This window comes from Pyxicephalus adspersus, chromosome 5 (assembly GCF_032062135.1).
Source record: "Pyxicephalus adspersus chromosome 5, UCB_Pads_2.0, whole genome shotgun sequence".
In the NCBI taxonomy this organism is placed as follows: Eukaryota; Metazoa; Chordata; class Amphibia; order Anura; family Pyxicephalidae; genus Pyxicephalus; species Pyxicephalus adspersus.
The window spans coordinates 87,804,794-87,823,661 of record NC_092862.1 but is presented as its reverse complement, the minus strand read 5'-3'; the positions used below and the strand labels follow the sequence as shown (position 1 = coordinate 87,823,661).

Below are 18,868 nucleotides of genomic sequence, written 5' to 3'. Positions count from 1 at the left end.
ATCTCCGGAGCTTTGTATCTGGTTGCCAGGAGAGATGGGCTGACTATCTCCCTTTTGCGGAGGTGGCATATAACAACGCAGAGCACTCCTCCACCAGGATCTCCCCGTTTATGTGTGTCAGGGGTCGGAGTCCCAAAGTGTCCTCTCTGTCAGGTCCACCCTCTGACCTTCCCGTCCTTAACGATTGGGTAGAATGTCCCTGATCTGTTTGGAACCAGGTCCAAAGTAATCTTAAAGAGGCAGTAGCCCAGCAGATGAGGTTTGCAGATCCGCCAAAGATCCCCTGAGCCCTAGTTCCAACCCAGCGATCTGGTTTGGGTGTCAACACTCAGCCAAGTTAGAACCCAAGTTTATCGGTCCGTTCCCAATATCTGAAAAATTTAATAGAATGACTTATAGGGTCAAGCTTCCCAGTTCCCTGAGGGGGGTAGACACCTTACATTTGTCTTTATTAAAATCTGCTGCCGACTCTGCTTCCCTTTCAGATCCCCCTCCGCCAGCTGAGGTGCAGGGAACACCCGAATATGAAGTTGAGAGGATCCTGGACTCTCATAAGGTGCGTAACTTTCTGGAATATCTCATTGATTGGAAGGGTTTTGGACCAGAGGAGAGGTGCTGGGTTCTGGCCTACCCCGTACATGCGGAGGAACTTGTATCAGAGTTTCACCAGGATTACCCGGAAAAACCCTGACATGAGGGTCCTGAGGCCCCTCCTGAAGGGGGGGTAGTGTAAGGAACTTACCTGTCCAGCGAGCCCGCGGCAGTGTGGCCGAGGCTGCTGCCCTGCTCGCAGCGCATCCCTCCCTTCCGGCCGAGGGATTCGTTGTGGCTGAACTACTGTACGACCAGGCGGCATCCCTAGCATCCCTGAACAGAGATGTTCTTGTTCTCAGCACTCCTGCGGACGTGCAAAGTAGGGCTTGTCTCAAGTGCTGTGGGAAGATGTGCCAGGGCTACCACGCACGCCTCTTGTACCCCGCGGGGGGAGGCACTTGGCTGCGTCGCCACGGGGCGGGACATAGTTAGTTTGAATTCCCTCAAACTGAATCTTGTTATTGGGCACTCTGGCCCTTTAAGGAGAACCTGTCCTGAACACCATTGCCCACTATAAGCCTCTGTGTGTACAGTGTGCTTGGGTGAGTTCTCTGTGTTGGTTCATACTAACCTCTGTTGTGTCATTACTAATAGCGACTCGGTCTGATATCCTATTCTGTCTGAACTCCGCCTGCTCTGACCTTGGATTGTTTTTGACTACACTTGCCTGCTGCCTGCCCTGACCTCAGATTATTCCTGACCTGCCTTGCCTTATCCTTCTGTACCACGCTTATGGGACTGATCATCTGTGAATGACCTTTGCCTTGTTTTATGACGACAATAAAGCTTGATAAAAGGATTCTTGGAGTTGGCTGTGGTTTGTGTGTCCAAGCTCATTACATATGCTTCACATGTACAAAACTTTAGACCCATTTCCTTAATAAATAAGGACATAAAGATTTATGCAAAAATTATTGCCCAAAGGCTCCTCAATATCACCTCCTCCCTTAATAATGCTGACCAAGTGGAGTTTGTCGAAGGTAGACAAGCCCCAGATGGGACACGTAGGATACCTAATCTGTCGCAACATTTTGAATTCCATCATATTCAAACAGCTTTTATTGCTCTAGACACTGAAAAAGCGTTTGATCGCCTCCACTGGAACTACCTAAAAGAAACACCTAAAATATTTGGCTTTGGAGGTCCAATCTTATCTGCCATTAAGGCTCTATATACATTACCTACGGCACAAGTTTTTTTGTCAGGTGTGCTTTCTCTGGAGTTCCCAGTAACTAATGGGACAAGACCTTTGTCACCAGTTCTCTTCTCCCTGGCTATGGAACCCCTAGCCCAAAAATAAGACTAAATGATTAGATTAAAGGAATATTATTCAAAGAAGACACACATGTGGTGGGTCTCTTTGCGGACAATGTAATTCTTACATTTACTTACCCAACATCATCCATCAAAGCTTTAATGTCAACCTTAATGGAATTTACCGAAATTATTTATTATAAAATAAACCTTTCTAAATGTAATTTACATGTATATGCATTCCAAACAGGATACAAAAACAATACTGGAATTATCCTACCCTAGCACTGATCTATATAAAAACAATTTCTTCCCTTTAATTAAAAAATTCAAGAAGAAACAAATAGATTAAACAAAATTGAATTATCCTGAAAGGGCAGAATAGCAGCCTTCAAAATGGTAATACTACCTAAAATACACTACCTTTTTTGTACAATCCCTATCATTATCCTACCTATTTTTTTTAAAACTATACAAAAAATATTAGGCTCTTTTATATGGGAAAGTAAAAAACCTAGAATAGCCCACCGTTTGCTTATTAGACACAGGAAAGTAGGTGGGGCAGGATTGCCATGCATTCATGATTATTACCTCGCATCAATAATTTACCAGCTTGAAAAATTTCTTTATCCTTCAATGGATAAAAAATGGTTAGATATAGAAATTTCGTATCTTAACGAGAAATACTATTTAGCATATCTAATAGCTTCTATAAGATCATCTAGATTTAGGATACCGCATTTGAAATCCATTGAAACTATGATTCTTGCTTGGAAGAATTTAATTAATATTTCTCCACATGAAGAAGATACCACCTCTGTCCCAACCCCACTTAGAACATATGAATATCTAATTAATAACTTGAATGAATCTTTATGAATTAGCCAATGAAACAAAAATATTACTGACCTGCCAGTACCTTGCACATGGATAAGTAAAAAATCTGGCAGATAAACCACTTGGAAAACTCTATTCAGCATATTGCTATAAATTTTGGCAACGCACTCAAGGCACATTATCCAGAAAAGGGGGTATTTCCATTTACTATAACTTACTCCATGCTAAAGATAAATGTCAGAGACAACCCATCTTCATTATTTGGGAAAAGGACCTGGTTCCTTTTTCCCCCTATCTAAATGGAGATCTGCAATATCTTCTATATACACATCCACTAAATGCCTCTCCACTGGGAATGCTATCAAAAAATAATTCTCAGATGGTATAGAACCCAATCTAAGTTCTCTAAGTTATCTAAAACACTTAACCGTATTTCGCTGTTAACTATAACTGAAACAGATAATTCAGACACACTGGTTAGGTTAATTACAAGGTACAACAACCAACACCAAGCAGTTTCCAATATCCTATGAGAACATTGGCACATTCCACGATCCGATACAAAGACATCCAAATTTGTTTTACCATACCCATCTATCACCTACAGGAAATCTGCCTCTTTAAAAGTTAATCTGGTCTGTAGTCATTATACATCTCAACAGCAAAACCTACCAAAACCACTACCACCAGGAACCTTTAAGTGTGGTAGATGTCCTCAGTGCCCTTGGCTTAAAGAACAAAAAGAACTTTTATAGCCAAATAAGCAAATACATATAATAAATAAACATATTGATTGTTTCACAACAGGGGTAGTATACCTCATTACATGTATTTGTAAAAGATTCTATGTAAGAAAAACCAAAAGGGCATTTCGGAAGAGAATGTATGAACATTTGTACTCCATTAGTAAAGACAAAATGATCACCCCGATTAGTTTCCATGTAGGAACACATCACAACTTTGATAATTCTGCAATCTCTTTTTCAGTTTTAGAACATATCGCCCCTAACCCTAGAGGGGGATGTGTAGACCAACTTTTACTTCAAGCTGAAACTAAATCCTTAATGACAAAACGATGTTTTGTGGTTTAAACCATTTCTCTAAACAGTTATTTCTATCACCTCTATCTCTGATGTGAGGTATCTCATACCTTTGTTTAGACATGAGTTGACATCATTACGATTTTAGGTATTGTCTACGTCAGTTGTACCAGTGTAATTCATATTGACACAAATAAGAACAAATTGAAACAATATCTAAAATAATACTATTATAAATAATGCTAATTTGTATTTGTTATTGATCATGTACTGTATATCTACACAACACAATTATGTATTGCATATAACACCTCCTTGAGATAAAAGAGGTATTCTTTTATGATATCTATGGACTTAAGAATTCACTAGCTACGATTTATATATTAATGTATACTGGTAACTATACTAATATGGTACCCAATTTTGACATGTCATATATGTGGTTGTATACTTACCCATTTATCAGCCTTAACCCTTCTAATGTAACAGGTATTATGTGTATGCACAGTGGTATTAATTATTTTAATCTATTTTTTCAAACGCAGTTTGTATAATGAGTATATATGATATGGGTCCCATTCTATTTCAGCTAGACTTACTTCGTATAAAACCATCCAACTAACTCATATTTATTTTTTGTCATTATGATTTATTATTTATTTTTTTTTATTAACATTGTAACACCTCTAATAACACATCATTTTTTTATTATAATATAGACATACATATATAGACATTTAAACCATCCAAGGGAGAGCGGGTTAATCCTTCCCTACCCCCCATTTGATCAACCGTGCTGGGCTGATCAAGACCTGCTGATTCGGAGCTCTGCCTCTGATGCTATAGCGGGTGAAGGCATCAGAGGTTTGACGTCACCATTAGGGCCCACCCAGCAATAGGCGGGTCCTACACTAGCATCACTATCTAATTATTCATATAATCAAGCCCCTGTATGCACTCCTGCACGAGCCGAGCCCGTGCTCACAGATCTTATTTTATTTATGTATTTATTTATTTTTCTCAATCCCAAACTTTATTCACCCACCCACAAACAATTGAAAGTAGCCTGTTTCAAATAGTAACATAAATCAACAAGATAGGCATGGTAATTCACACATGTGCAGTATACTTAGTAATTAGATTTTCTAACCCATTTAGGGAATGAGCAGCTGGCAGCCTGAGTCCTGGTTTGGACAGCTGCCACCAGCTTTTTTCCCCCATACTTCCTCATACAACAGTAAGTAATGATTTTACTAAGGCACCTAACCATAAAGTTTCTATTAAATTTTCTAAAGATTTTTAAACTTTTCTCTGTCCTAGTTGAGTACGATTCTTCCTTATTCTCGGAAGCACTTCGCAATTAATCTATAAGATCTTCTTTGGAATACCCTTCCATATTTTTGATAGTATTCCTTACACTGCTTACAAGATCCAACACATATCTTCTGAGGTATGTTTTTTTTATCTAACTTTATTATTATACTTGATTAACAATATCATATTTGATCATTACTTTAAACTATAAAACAAAACCATTACCATTATTATTTTCTCAGTGATCTATCATAGGTTGAAGATATATAAAAAAATAAAACGGCAGCCAGTGTACATATTTAAATCGTAGGTACGCCATTTTGTGGATTAAATGTATATTACATAACTAAGATATATTCTGTGATGCTACAAAATATATATATAAAAGAACTTCATTTTTTTTAAATATATTTCTAGATACCTCCATCTACTAGAACTGGAATATTCATAATTATTACATCATTAAGATAGCCATCCAAGTAAGAATTTTATTTCCTAAATATTTTCTTTATCCCAATACATTAACATGTTTATTTACACTTGCGATTATTTTTCATATGAAATTGTAGAATCTCCAATCGAGTCATTTCCTCTTTTTTGTGACATTTTCTGGGTTGAATGTACTCTTCCAACTCTTTCTTGTGAGGTCAATATACCAACTAAGTCAAGACTATTTAGATGAATCAGCTTATTTCAAAATTGTCAAAATTGTAAGAATACTGTGGAAATTCTATACTTTACTATCATTAATGTAATTTTTAGGGTCTCGGCAATCCCTTGAGGAAGCCGGTTTTGGGCGAAACGTGTCGGTAAAGACCATAAGTACAGTACTGACCCAAATCTTGGACTCTTAAGTGAGAGTATTTTATAAAGTCATGGTTAAGCATTGTCATGGCCACTTTTACCAAACATGTTTCTAAAAAGTATATGTTTTAGTAACTGAAAAAAAATGGTTTATGTCATGCTAGACTTATTTTCTGCCATAAAGAGCCGCTATCTTTCCACTTTTTCTTTTATGTACTATTGGCTCGGCAACCACTCTAGTGGTATTTTCTATCCTTATCACTGTGGGACTGGCTTCCTCTCCTTCTATCTAAGTTCACCCCAAACTACTCTCCACTATGCTGGAGACTCTTTGGAAATAATGGTACTTTAGCACATATGCTCTGGGAATGCACAAAAATTCAAGCTTTCTGGATAGATGTATCTGAGTTATTGGGGAAAATGATTGCCTAAAAAAATGTATGCCTCACCCCTGAATTAGCAATTTTAAACATAGGAATAGATGATTTCTCCCTAGCTCATACAGTCCCAATAACTCAAATACTAATAGCTGCCAGATTATCCATTGTTAGCAAATGGAACCAAAATACAATACCAACAACATCTGAAGTGATAGAAAAAGTCAACCTACAATGTTACCATGAAAAAGCTTTTGCAAACAACAATTTTTCAACCAAAAAGTTTCATGCCCAATCGGCATCATGGAATAATTTTATTCTAGTTTTAGTTTAATATTATTCATAAATATTAAGACTTAATTTTTTATTAACCACAATGTACCCAAATCAATGCCCCTGATCCATCAAGCAGAATCGGATTATCGGTCGCGCATTCGTATTAGCGATCCGGAATCGTACGCGGTCGCGCTATTCAGCAACGGAAAAAGCTCGCGCACGGAGCCGCGCTTATCCGACAGCTTTTTACTGGCGATCTTGCATTAAAAGTCACTGTTCCCCTAAAAAATCATTAAGCAACAACACAACATCTGTTCATTTCTAAGAGTGCCTGACCCTGCTTGTGAGCTTGGCAATCAATGAGCTTTCATGTTGTGCTTGGAACCTGGACCTGGACCTCCTTCCTCCCCCAACCATATATAAAAAAAATATATGATCCAATAGTACAAATCCTGTCATTCAGGCTATTACAATAAATCAGGTTTAATGTTACCTAAAAGTTCTAAAATAATCTTTAAAAAACGCTTACCTCCTCCATATGTTTGGCATAAATATGGAAATCGCCATACATTCCCCAAACCTACTGCAAATCCAATACATGTCAAAAGATACTGAATTTTACTATCCCATTTTGGTCTGTCCCGTTCATTCATTCGTTCATTCGTTTGAATCTTGGTAAGTTCTTTAACAGACATAACTGCATCTAAAGGAATACTCTGTGGTGTGTTCCCCTACTCAGGAAGCTTGAAAATGTCTTCTTTTTAAACACTCACCAATTTAATCACCTATGCCATCATTATTATTGACATTTCAGCTATCCTTAGAAAAACAAATGGTTAGAAAAAAATGAAGTCTCTAATTTATAACTACATTCTTTTTTCATTTATAGAACAGGAAAAACAGAAAGTTAATCTCTAACAGATACTTAAGAATATGCTTTAACGAGTTGCCTTAAGGAAACAACTCTAATCCATTAACTCATCTATTGCTAAATGTATTAACTTAATGGTGTAACATTCGGTGTACCTCATACTTTTTGGTCATTGTGTGTTACATTCAGAACAATTCTAAGTACAGGTGTTTCTCCTATTACTACAATTTATTAGAAATAGGCCCTTTTGTAATTAGGCAGACCTGTAAACAGGGACAGACAAAGGGAGGTACAAAGTGAGTTGATGCACAAGGGGCCCCAAACACTCTTCAGTGAACAGGGCTCCCCATGAGCACCGCAAGTCAGTTCTGTATAGGAGCCTTTTATTGGCTGTTCAGTGCTTGTAAAATACTAATCTAGTGTCTAATATGTCATGACAGCTGCTACCAGATATATTTCAGTCCCTTTTATGCTAATTTCTTTTTGGCTACAATCAAACTAAGAATAAAATTCCTATTACAGGGACACTTAACAGCATACCTGCTAAAAGATAACCTACCTTTCTGGTAGCCCATTTCTTGAAAAGTCAACTCTTTTTTGTGGTCCTAGTTTGCAATCCACATAGGCACATTGGGCCAAACCTTTGAGAGCTTTAATAAAGCAGGTCCATTATATCAAATTTATTGTATCTTTTTTATTTATATCAAATGTAGATAAATAAGTGTTCTCCCTAAGGCACAAAGTAAGTGCAGGGGATGTTAAAGCAAATTTAAACTCAGAAGTTTTACTTTACATAAAAGAGTTGATAACCCTTTTATATTAGGTAAAAACCCTTGCAGCACCTCCCCTTTCTGTACAAAGCCTTCTGGGATACCTACGTCACGCATCCCATGAGGCACTTGGCTTCTGCGCAGTGTGAGATCAGGTGACACAGGAAGAAGAATAGGGAAGCAGATGTCCGTAAGCTTTATTTTACAATTCCAAGGCTCCTGCAACTTCCCAGTCCAAGACACTGAGTAATGTCCTAGCTTGAGCCTCTCATTTCACAACTAGGGCCTAATTTTAAAACTCTCCAAGGCTGGAGAGGATACACTTTCTTCAGTGAAGCTGGGTGATCCAGCAAAACTTGAATGGATTTCTTCAAAGTACTTTGCCATTTGTTTTGAATTTACAAATATTTTGAATTCCGGACCAGGTCCATTTTAGGTTTGCTGGATCACCCATCTTCACTGATGAAAGTGTATCCTCTCCAGCCTTGGAGAGCTTTATTAAATCAAGCCCATTGTGACTGAAATAATATATGTGCACCTGTGCATACTGACCATCTGACCAGCTACCATCTTTGCCAGTCCCACGATCTGAGTAGTAACTTAGCATACCTTTTTGAAAAAAGTTCAATGTTCCTGTCTGAGCCCACCAAATTAGGCTCCCCCACTCCCTTGTCGAATCCATTGTAGCAAATTATGTTTCAGAAAGGTTAGCTTACTGACTGAAAGGTTAGCAGGGCTGCTAAGAGCTGCTGCTAATTTTTTCCTGATTTCCCTATGGCACCCCAATTTTTCTAGGTTTTCTGGTCCCAGCATCTTATCAAGCACAGATATCAAGAGCATGTCATACCATTCTGGACAAGTTTTCATTGTTTCCTATTCCTTAAAATTCATGTAAACCCAGAAAAATGTGATATATTGTAGCTTACCACTATGTGGTAGCTGTAATATTTTTCTACTTTCCAACTTTTACCTTTATTTTTATCTAGAGCTTTGTTTCAATGTACCAGTGCTCAGTCACCTTAAGACAGAAAGTTTTAGGAATGAGAAATTTAATTGTATCTCCATAACACAGGGAGATGCTGTAAAAGAGTGGAGCTGAGGCTTCACTTCAAAGAGGAAAGAAAGTCAGTAGCTCTCAAGATTTCTGTCAGAATCAACATTTTAGTTTTTAATTACCATATATAATATAAAAAAAACTTTAAATTATTAAACTTATTATTAATTATTTAAATTATAAAACTTTAAAATAATAAATTTAGCAAATTAAAATCAACCAAAAAAACTGTTTTGTTTGGGCTTTTATACACTTTAAATAGACAGTGAGTATTCCCAATGAGTTTAATGGGACTTTTCTTCCAAAAAGTGTGAAGTGTGAAATGCAGCACGACTAATAAATTTCTTTTTTTTTTTTTTTTTTTACATTTTTAGGTTTGAGTTTGGAGTCAATTTTAACTGTTTTATAGATCTGCAGGGAAATCTCTCAAATTATTATAAAGTAAGAAATGCACATTTAATATTCAAGGCAAACCTCTGTGTTAGATGTATAAGGTGTGCAAAACTAGCATGGCCAAAGATTGGACAAGTACCTTTAAAATCAATTCCAGTGTAAGTGATAGATCCAGATTTTGTGTGTGCTGTCAACAAATTCAACTTGTGCTAACTTAGAACTAAGAATTACCTCTCCATTTAGCAAACCCTTGCCAAAATTTCAGCAACCAACAGAGTGTTGTATTGGTGTATGATTGTTAAATAGCAGGTGCCAGACTTAGTAATTAAAAGAAGGCTTAGAACGAAGCTATAAAAGAAGTTGTAGTAGTGAAGTCCACAAACAGCAGACAGTCACAACTGAAAGTGATTTGGAGCATTTATAGGGTATTTCCCTGCACCATTTGATGCCTGTTTTGTGGAACTGTTTTACCTAAGTGGATTTTGTTTAATTGCTCAAGTGATCACATTATCTATGATTTTTTAAGCTAGATTTTCTTTTTTAATGCATTTGGAAAATATATGTTAAAGAAAGCCTGTGTTATTATAAAGATATAGGCTGCTATCATAGCTCTCTTTAAAGAAAAGTGAATTAGGCAACTTAATATTGTTATACTTTCACCTAACCAGTTACTTACATTTGTTAAAACAGTCAATCAATGTGATCTTTGGCCATCTAAGTTTTTCAAAAACATAAGTCAGCAATAGCATCCAACATATATGTCTCAGTACAATTTTAAGTACTTAACAAAATATTGGACCCAATTTGTATATACATATTTTAAAAGAAGAAAGAAAACACATTTCTTTAGTTTAAAATAAGTTGGAGTCTTAAAATGTAGACTATCAGTATCCAGAGCAAGCTGCACAATCTGAATACAAAACAGTGCTTTTAACATGTGCAAATGAAACATGAACATAATGTTTATGCAGTACATGAACACAGGATTACTCAATTTTTTGTCATTTTAAGTATTCGACAAACTCTTCTTTGGATCTGTTTTGTCGATGGTTCTTCAAGATTTTTGCTTCTTTACGCTCTTTCATGTTTTGAATTACAGAAACTTACAGGTTTTCTTAATGATTCAAAATTCAAAGTTTCCTAATTTGCAAAACTTGTAAACTTTATACATTTTTAGTATCACCATTGATAGATGCAAGGGATGCAGTATTAATAATTTCTCTTTGGTCATCATCCTTTTTTAAACGGTTCCGAATGAACTTGTAAATTGCATATCCAGGTATTACTATACTAGGAACACCAGCAAGAACAACAATAATTGCATAAACCCACTCTGGATATAGTACTTCTTTTGCTTTGGGAAATTTATCCTGTGAATGACCAACATGAACAATTTTTAGTACGAATTCATAAACATGCATATATCAGTTCTTTAATACTACATGGTTCGCAGAAATTAAGGTTAAACACAATTTACCTTAGGTTAATCTAAAGACAAGTGAACCTAAAACAGAACTGTAACAGCTAATAGTTGCTAGTTAACTAATATATCTTTGTCCTAAATTATAATAAAATCAGTAAGATGGCAGACATTAAGACCCTATCATTTGATTAAATTTGGGATTTTTAAAGTAAGATATAGATCTAAACTTATGTTCAATCTCTGGAAGATATAAATTGTATGAAAATACTAAGGTCTTATATTATCGATTCCTAAAGTTCTATAAATGTGCTTTACATACATATGCAGTGGACAATTTACATCTATCTGCTTCCTACACTTTATTAATATCATAATTTATGTTTGCTAAGCATAGATAAATATGAAAAAAACATCAACTGTGTAAAAAGCACCAATACTTTTACAAATAGATAGTACATTTTGCAAATAAGACATCCTAAGGCTATGTACACATGTTCAATAATTGTCATTGGAAAGCATATTTCTCAGGCCTTTCCAACGACACAAAACCATAGTATATACAAAAGGAAAAATGTGAAATTTAGTGCATAAAAATCAGGCAGGCAGAAGAATCTCTGCCAGAAGTGTTTCCATAGTATTTTCTACCATTAAAAAAGGTCTGCTAGTTTTAGGACTTTTTTTTAAGCAGAGTTTACTTCAATACTGTTTTTTCTTTAATCTACAGGTTCCAACCATAAATGTGCAACACACACTCAACATGTCAGCCTAACTTTGCCATTTCTATTTGCACTCTTTTATGACAAAATACAAAAGCACTCTGGTTATGACATCTAGGTCCAATTAATACTGGCATTAGGTGTTCACATTTCTACTGCAAGATGGGAGATATTTTGGGGCCATTATTAAGGGTGGCTCTCTGTGACATGTACTGGGAGACAATATTGTCCTCAAAGAACACAGAACAGAAATGGGAATGTTTCAACTTTGTTCAACAAAAGCACACTAAAAATATATTCCAATGGGTATTAAGTTTAAGAGGCTAAAATTAAAACCTATGTGGCTCACAGCTGATTTAAAAAAAGCCATAAGGAACAAGAAAAGGGTATTCCAAAAATATAAGAATGAAGGATCACCTTCATCATTTGAAAACTATAAAGAATTTAACAAAAGATGTAAAAAGGAGGTAAAATGTGCAAAACTTCAAAATGAAAGACAGACTGCAAAGGAAAGTAAGGCAAACCCCAAACATTTTTTAAATATATTAATAGCAAAAAGATCAGATCTGAGCATGTAGGCCCCTTAAAGGATGTTGCTGGGTTGGTAACTGGGGCTAAAGAAAAGGCAGATTTACTAAACACTTTTTTAGCTCTATGTACACAAAAGAAAATGGCAGCGCTCAAGTCCAAATTCATAATAGCAATGTCACTGCCTTAAATGAGTTACAATGGCTCAGAATTATTATGAATGAGAAACAGCTGGGAAAAATTAAGGTTGACAATGCACCAGGACCTGATGGATTACATTCATGTGTCCTCAAAGAGCTGAGCTTGGTAATTTCAAAGCCATTATTTCTAATTTTTAGAGACTCTTTAGTCACTGGCAGGGTACTGATGGATTGGCGTAAGGCCAATGTGGTTCCTTTCTTCAAAAAGGAGCAAAGTCATTACCAGGTAACTACAGACCGGTTAGTTTATTGTCCATAGTTGGGTCCTAGAGAGTTTGATAAAGAACCACATAGAGGAATTTCTGCTAGAAAATAATATCATAAGTGATAGTCAGCATGGCTTCAAGAAAGACAGAAGTTGTCAAACAAACTTACTTCCTTTTTTGAGGAAGTAAGAAAACAGGTAGACAGTGGAGTAGCAGTTGATATTGTGTACTTGGACTATTATAAAGCATTTGACACTGTACCCCACAGACGGTTAATTTGCAAGTTAGGGTCAATAGATTTAGTCAATAGTTTAGAAAAGTTAATCTGTAAATGGATAGAAAACTGGCTTAAAGACTGCACTCAGAGAGTTGTAATTAATGATTCATACTCTGAATGGTCTAAGGTTATTAGTGGTGTACCCCAGGGTTCAGTGTTGGGACCTTTACTGTTCAACATCTTTATAAATGATATAGAGTTTGGGATTAAAAGTAACATTTCTGTGTTTGCAGATTGACACCAAACTATGTACTGGAGTTAAGTCCATACAGGATGTCTATAATCTACAAGCAGACCTGGATGTACTGTTTGATTGGCCAGCCCAGTGGCAAATGACATTTAATATAGATAAATGTAAAGTTATGCACTTGGAGGCTAACATGCATGCTTCATACTGTCCAGAGGGGGAGTCAGAAATGGAAAAGGATCCGGGGGTTCTGGTAGATCATAGGCTTAATACCAGCATGCAATGTCAAGCTGCAATATCTAAAGCTAGCAAAGTACTTTCTTGTATTAAAAAAGGAATAGTCTGCAGAGATGGAGACATAATCCCGCCCCTGTACAAAGCATTGGTCAGACCACATCTGGAATATGCAGTCCAGTTTTGGGCACCAGTTCACAAAAAGGACATTGTTGAATTAGAGAGAGTGCAGAGAAAGGCAATTAAATTAATAAAAGGAATGGAGGAGAAATTAGCTGAACTGAATCTATTCTTCCTTGAGAAAAGGTGTTTAAGGGGGGATATGATCATTATAAATATATAAACGGTCCATATAGAAAACTCTCTTCACTGTAAGGTCTGTGAAAATGTGGAGTCAGCTCCCACAGGAAGTAGTTTCAGCAACTACTATAGATTGCTTTAGGAAAAAGCTAGATGCTTTTCAGGAAGCACAAAATATTACTGGGTATTAAGGCTTTAAAGTAAAAATAACCATGACTGTTGATCCAGGGAATATCCGATTGCCTCATGGAATCAGGAAGGAATTTTTTCCCCTTTTGAAGGGGTTGAAATTGTACCAGGGTTTTTTTGCCTTCCTCTGGACCAACTATGTCTTATAAGGTCTTATATCTGGGATATGTTTATTTCCCTAGCGGTTGAACTTGATGGACTTATATCTTTTTTCAACCTAACCTACTATGTAACTATGTAACTATAAGGATGGTTAATCAAACAAATTTGGGGAAACAATAGGATTTCCAACTATTTTTTATTCAAATTCCTAGAGTGTCATACATAGTCAGCTAGTTAATATTATTTTAAAGTCATATTCATATACTTGCCTTTTTTCTCTGCAGTAAAATGTAAAGTTTAGTGCATAAAAACATTTTCAAAAGATATAATATTCTATACCAGGGGTGCCCAACACGTTAATAGCGATCTACTGATCGATCGCAAAGGCAACGCGAGTCGATCCCGGAGCCCTGCCTTACCCCTTCCTGCTGTATGTCCATAGGGATGCTGGGGATGTCTTTCGTCAGACAACATCAGGAACTTTGCATCCAAGGCTCGTGTAACAGTGAGAAGTGCGGAGGGAGGCAGAGAGGGCGGGAGGCAGTCTGAGGTGAGTAGTGCTGGGCAGCAAAATCAGTTCAGACTCTGAGCCAGAGTTTAATTAGCGAGATACCTTTTTACAGATTAACAGTTCTTTTTCTTGTGCAGCACATCATTCTCCTATGACAAGTGAACTGTAGCTTTCCTGTCACTATTGTCTTGTAGTGCAATGTCTGTGCAATGTTCTTCCATACAATGTCTCTTTAGCTTCAGTCACTTCTGTGTCATACTTGGTATGCATATAAATAAAGATATGTTTATCATTTTTATTGTTGGTAGATCATTTTGACTTGGTCATTTTAAAAGTAGCTTGCAAACTAAAAAGGTGTCGGCACCCCTGTTCTATACTATATGGCTGGACCACATCTATACACTGCAGTTTTAGTGTGCTGCAATGTATGCCCATAGGTTTGATTGGTCTACAATGTCAATTTCTTTATTATTGTCAGTAAAATGTTACTTTACATAGAATATGGCTGTAATTACTACAGTATATTGTCGTGCAAAAGTGAGTATTGGATTATGGTAATCCTTCAGAATACAGCAGTCCATTTACACTGTTTTATTCTCGTTATCAGTTATACTGTATACCCATTTCTAAAGATGTGGAAAACTATTGCAACACATACATTTCCAGCAGTAAGGGATAGTTAGGGTCTAAAGAAACGTACTGTCTTTTTCCCTTTGTTTCAATGAGAGAACAGCCTCATATATATATAAAAAGAAATCTGCTAAAAGAATATTATACCTGGCATTTTAGTAGCCCATTTGTTTAATCTGAGACACTTTACTACACTGACTTTGCTGAAATTATTTGACTGATTGGATGAACTTTCCTTGTTTTTCACTTGTTTCCCCTTCTGCACATTGGGGTTCCCCCTGCTGGCTTATTGTGATTTTTTTGGCATACTTTTGGCATTTCTTAGTTATGCTTTCATAAACACACATATTCATGGTTATTTTAACCTTTTAAAAAGACCCTTTTTTTGTTACACTTTATGTGCTGGCTGCACAAGAAGAGCCCAAAAATTCCAGCTCCCAGAACAGAGGTAAGCAACATAAAACCTATAGAATTTTTAAATATTTGCTCATGTTGTTATACTTACATAATTAGGATCCCAAACAATGTAGACCAGCTTTTGTGAAACTTTCACCACAAAATAGAAAAGGAAAATGACTAACATAATAAGTGGACTGACAACTCTCCATGTAATTTGCCAAAAAATGTTTGGTTTATGGCCAATCATGAATTTAATGTCTTCATTAAATCTATATAAAAAAAAAAACACATGTTTAATAAGCTTATATATACATATAATATAACTATATATATATATATATATATATATATATATATAATATATAATAAACTTACCGGTCTATTCCATATATGTAAACCACAGAAACCATTTCACAAAATGCAATTATCAGCAAAGGTATTGATCCAGCATATCCATCAAACAAAGCCAGCCAATAATTTCCGGATTCCAGGACAAATATAAGGGCAATCAAGAATGAAACCACACATATGGTACCTACAGAACAAGTATAGAAGTCATAAATATTAAAACTGACACATAATAGACAAAAAAGTCATGTATTTGTACCATTTGTTTGTAAGCAGTTTTTATTGCCATAAAAACCCCTGCAACAAGAGCATGCTGAGAAGTAAAACAAGTGACAGAATAACTTATCAATACCTCATATTTGCTCAAAGAAAAGAAAAAAAAAACTTAGTAGCCAAAATAGAACAATATTTTAAAACAATAATGGAATATTCAAAAGATGTTCATGTTCGGATCTGAGTCATGCAGAATCCATTATTGAACAACTTTGGCTTTACAGTCTTTAAACCAATCAAAGCCAAATTATAGCAACAATAATCCTGTGCAGGCTTGAACCTTATTATACAAAAAGCTTTTAGCCTGCAGGTAGCACTGTAGATGCCCCTGCAGCCAAAAATGGCAGTGTGCCCCTGTTTATTGTAATTGTCACATTACATGAATTGATTCATTGAACATTTGTCAGCCTATAATTATTATAAAGATGAACTTTCATGAAACTTTTTACCAAAGTTTACCAAATAAAAGTCTTATACATGCCTAGAAGACTTCTGATCAAAACGGGGGCATGGTGACATGCAAGTAGTACCATACATAGAATCTCTAAGATAGATCATATGGATTTATGGGAATGGTATGAGACGGCTGCCCGCTCTTTTTCCACTATTACTACCACGATACATTACAACAGGGGTCACTCTTTACCCCACAAAGAATAACCCAATATCATTCAGCATTAAGAATCAAAGTTACCACTTTTAATTCAGAAACATATTGTTGAACTGCCTAAAAACTATCAGACAGTTTACTACCATACTGCCATTGTCATACGGCCAAATGCTCTATGATTAGACTTTTGCCCCACCTTGGTAGAAGCATATATCCCAACATCTTTTTGTCTTCAGTATGTCCAAGTGACTACTGGATTTTATGATTAGGGTACTTTCAAATAGAATTTGGTATCACATGTCTCTCATTCGTTAAGAGTTTCAGCAATACCACCAAGGTATCCTAATCCCCGGAAGAAGCCTTGCGGGGCGAAACCCGTTGGGTGGGAAACCAATTGTTTACTGTAAACGTAACTCGATGTACCATAAGATCATTATTTTATGTTAAGACTAGTGCATCAATGTTAGCCTAGGGCTAGCGTAGATGGTTACTGTCTAGTTTTCTACCATGTTTAAATAAAATTTAGAGTTTTTTAAAACATACTCTTGCCCTACAAAAGCCTGCTTTTTTCTTCTTCTCTCTCTCAAACCATTTTCCTAGTTCCAATTCAGGCTTGGCAAACTGGAGTTAACTCCCTCTTTAAACTTTTTGTCTCTTTCTTTGGTGAAACATACCTCCTATTATATGGATTTATGTTCGGTTAAAACATATATACTAAAAATGCCTGAATATGTTCATTTTGTGAATATGTAGGAAATAGGGAATAAGTTTAGGAACATTGAACTGTAGTTTGCACCGCTTGAAAAAAATCTTTCAGAAGCATCAGACCTAAAGTAAGGAGAAACATGTCAACTCTGGAATCTTAACACCAGAGTGGGAAGATGGGTTCTCATAATATTATAGCCAAGGTTAATATATGACCATCCAATATGAATAGGAAGGTCTGACTGTAAAAGGATGATAAAGTGGAGTGATAAGTGGCCAAGTAGCTGATCCAAAACACTCTAAATCAGTGAAAGCATAAGATACCACCAATTAACCATAGTGGCAACTTGTCCTGTTAGATCTATACTTTAGATTTTTGTACATATATTTTTAATCTGCATGTTGAATAAATTTTGATGGTTTTAGCGTATCCTTGTATGTTTATTATGATTTCATAAGTGCCTAGAAAAATCTAGAAGTTTTATATATAGATCTTTGGATTTTATTTGGAATACCATCTCCAGATTTGGTGACCACACTTACAAAAAGATATTGATAAGACAGAATGGGTCCGGTGACAGGCAACAAAACTAGGGAAAGATCTGGGGGGGATAAAACATTGAAAACTGCAGTTACTTACTATGTACATTCCTGAGCAAAGGAGAGAAATGGGATCATGACTGAAACCCTTAAATACATTAGGAGCTGATTTTGATGTGTGTTTGTTTCTATTAGATGCATTTTGAATGTCTAAAGCAACATTTTACAAGAAAAAGCTGTGTTTGGCCAGCTTTGCTTGCAGTTCAAAATACTTTATTACCTTATTAGGATATGCTGCTTTCATAAACACATATCAGAGGCTGTGTTTGTCCCGCTTTATATTTTCGTTTTTGACCTGATATGCATAATTTGTCTATGAAATTATTAACAATGAGTATTTCTGCATCACTGTTTTCAGTTTACTAATAATTTTTCTTACCTGTTACAGCCTCTTTTGGCCATGATTTTGGTATTAGCTTGAGGTCCATTAATGGTACCAACACTCCTTCCATATTTCCAAACATTGAAGAAAGGCCCAAGCAAAACAACATGATAAAGAAAAGAACTGACCACAGAGGAGACACCGGCATCTTTGTTATAGCTTCAGTGAACACAATAAAAGCCAATCCTGTTCCTTCCACACCCTATGTTGGGGAAAATGTAGAAAACGTGTTTATAGTGGTTTGGTAATGCAATATAAAAATCTAAGTCAAAGAACTATCACAACTCAGTGGAAGGAAACGATACCAGCAATTCTAGTGTTTATAGTGGTTTGGTAATGCATTAAAAAAACAAAACAGGTGAATGGGGAGCCTTGTCCTCATTTAACCCCTAGTGCCTGGGCATCCCACACTGTCAGGAGTCCCACAGCTGTGCTCATAATATGAATGCAGCCGTGGGAAACAT

General features: G+C 36.1%; 2 protein-coding genes across 3 annotated transcripts in view; both read right to left on the bottom strand.

Moving 5' to 3' along the window:
- Positions 1-9,131, bottom strand: part of LOC140331223 (sodium-dependent neutral amino acid transporter B(0)AT3-like) — a 122,572-nt gene extending 113,441 nt beyond the window's left edge. For both annotated transcript variants that reach the window (XM_072412052.1, XM_072412053.1), the window contains exon 1: positions 7,026-9,131. In XM_072412052.1, coding sequence (XP_072268153.1) covers positions 7,026-7,191 — 166 coding nt within the window. In that variant the 5' untranslated portion in view covers positions 7,192-9,131. The remainder of the gene's footprint in view (positions 1-7,025) is intronic.
- A 147-nt stretch (positions 9,132-9,278) lies between these two features.
- The window catches only part of SLC6A19 (solute carrier family 6 member 19), a 51,194-nt gene continuing 41,604 nt past the window's right edge, over positions 9,279-18,868 (bottom strand). Inside the window, exons 9-12 of the mRNA XM_072412050.1 lie at positions 18,402-18,606; positions 15,862-16,021; positions 15,593-15,755; positions 9,279-10,954 (exon numbers count right to left, since the gene is read on the bottom strand). Of these exons, the coding sequence (XP_072268151.1) occupies positions 10,748-10,954; positions 15,593-15,755; positions 15,862-16,021; positions 18,402-18,606 (735 nt within the window). The 3' untranslated portion in view covers positions 9,279-10,747. The remainder of the gene's footprint in view (positions 10,955-15,592; positions 15,756-15,861; positions 16,022-18,401; positions 18,607-18,868) is intronic.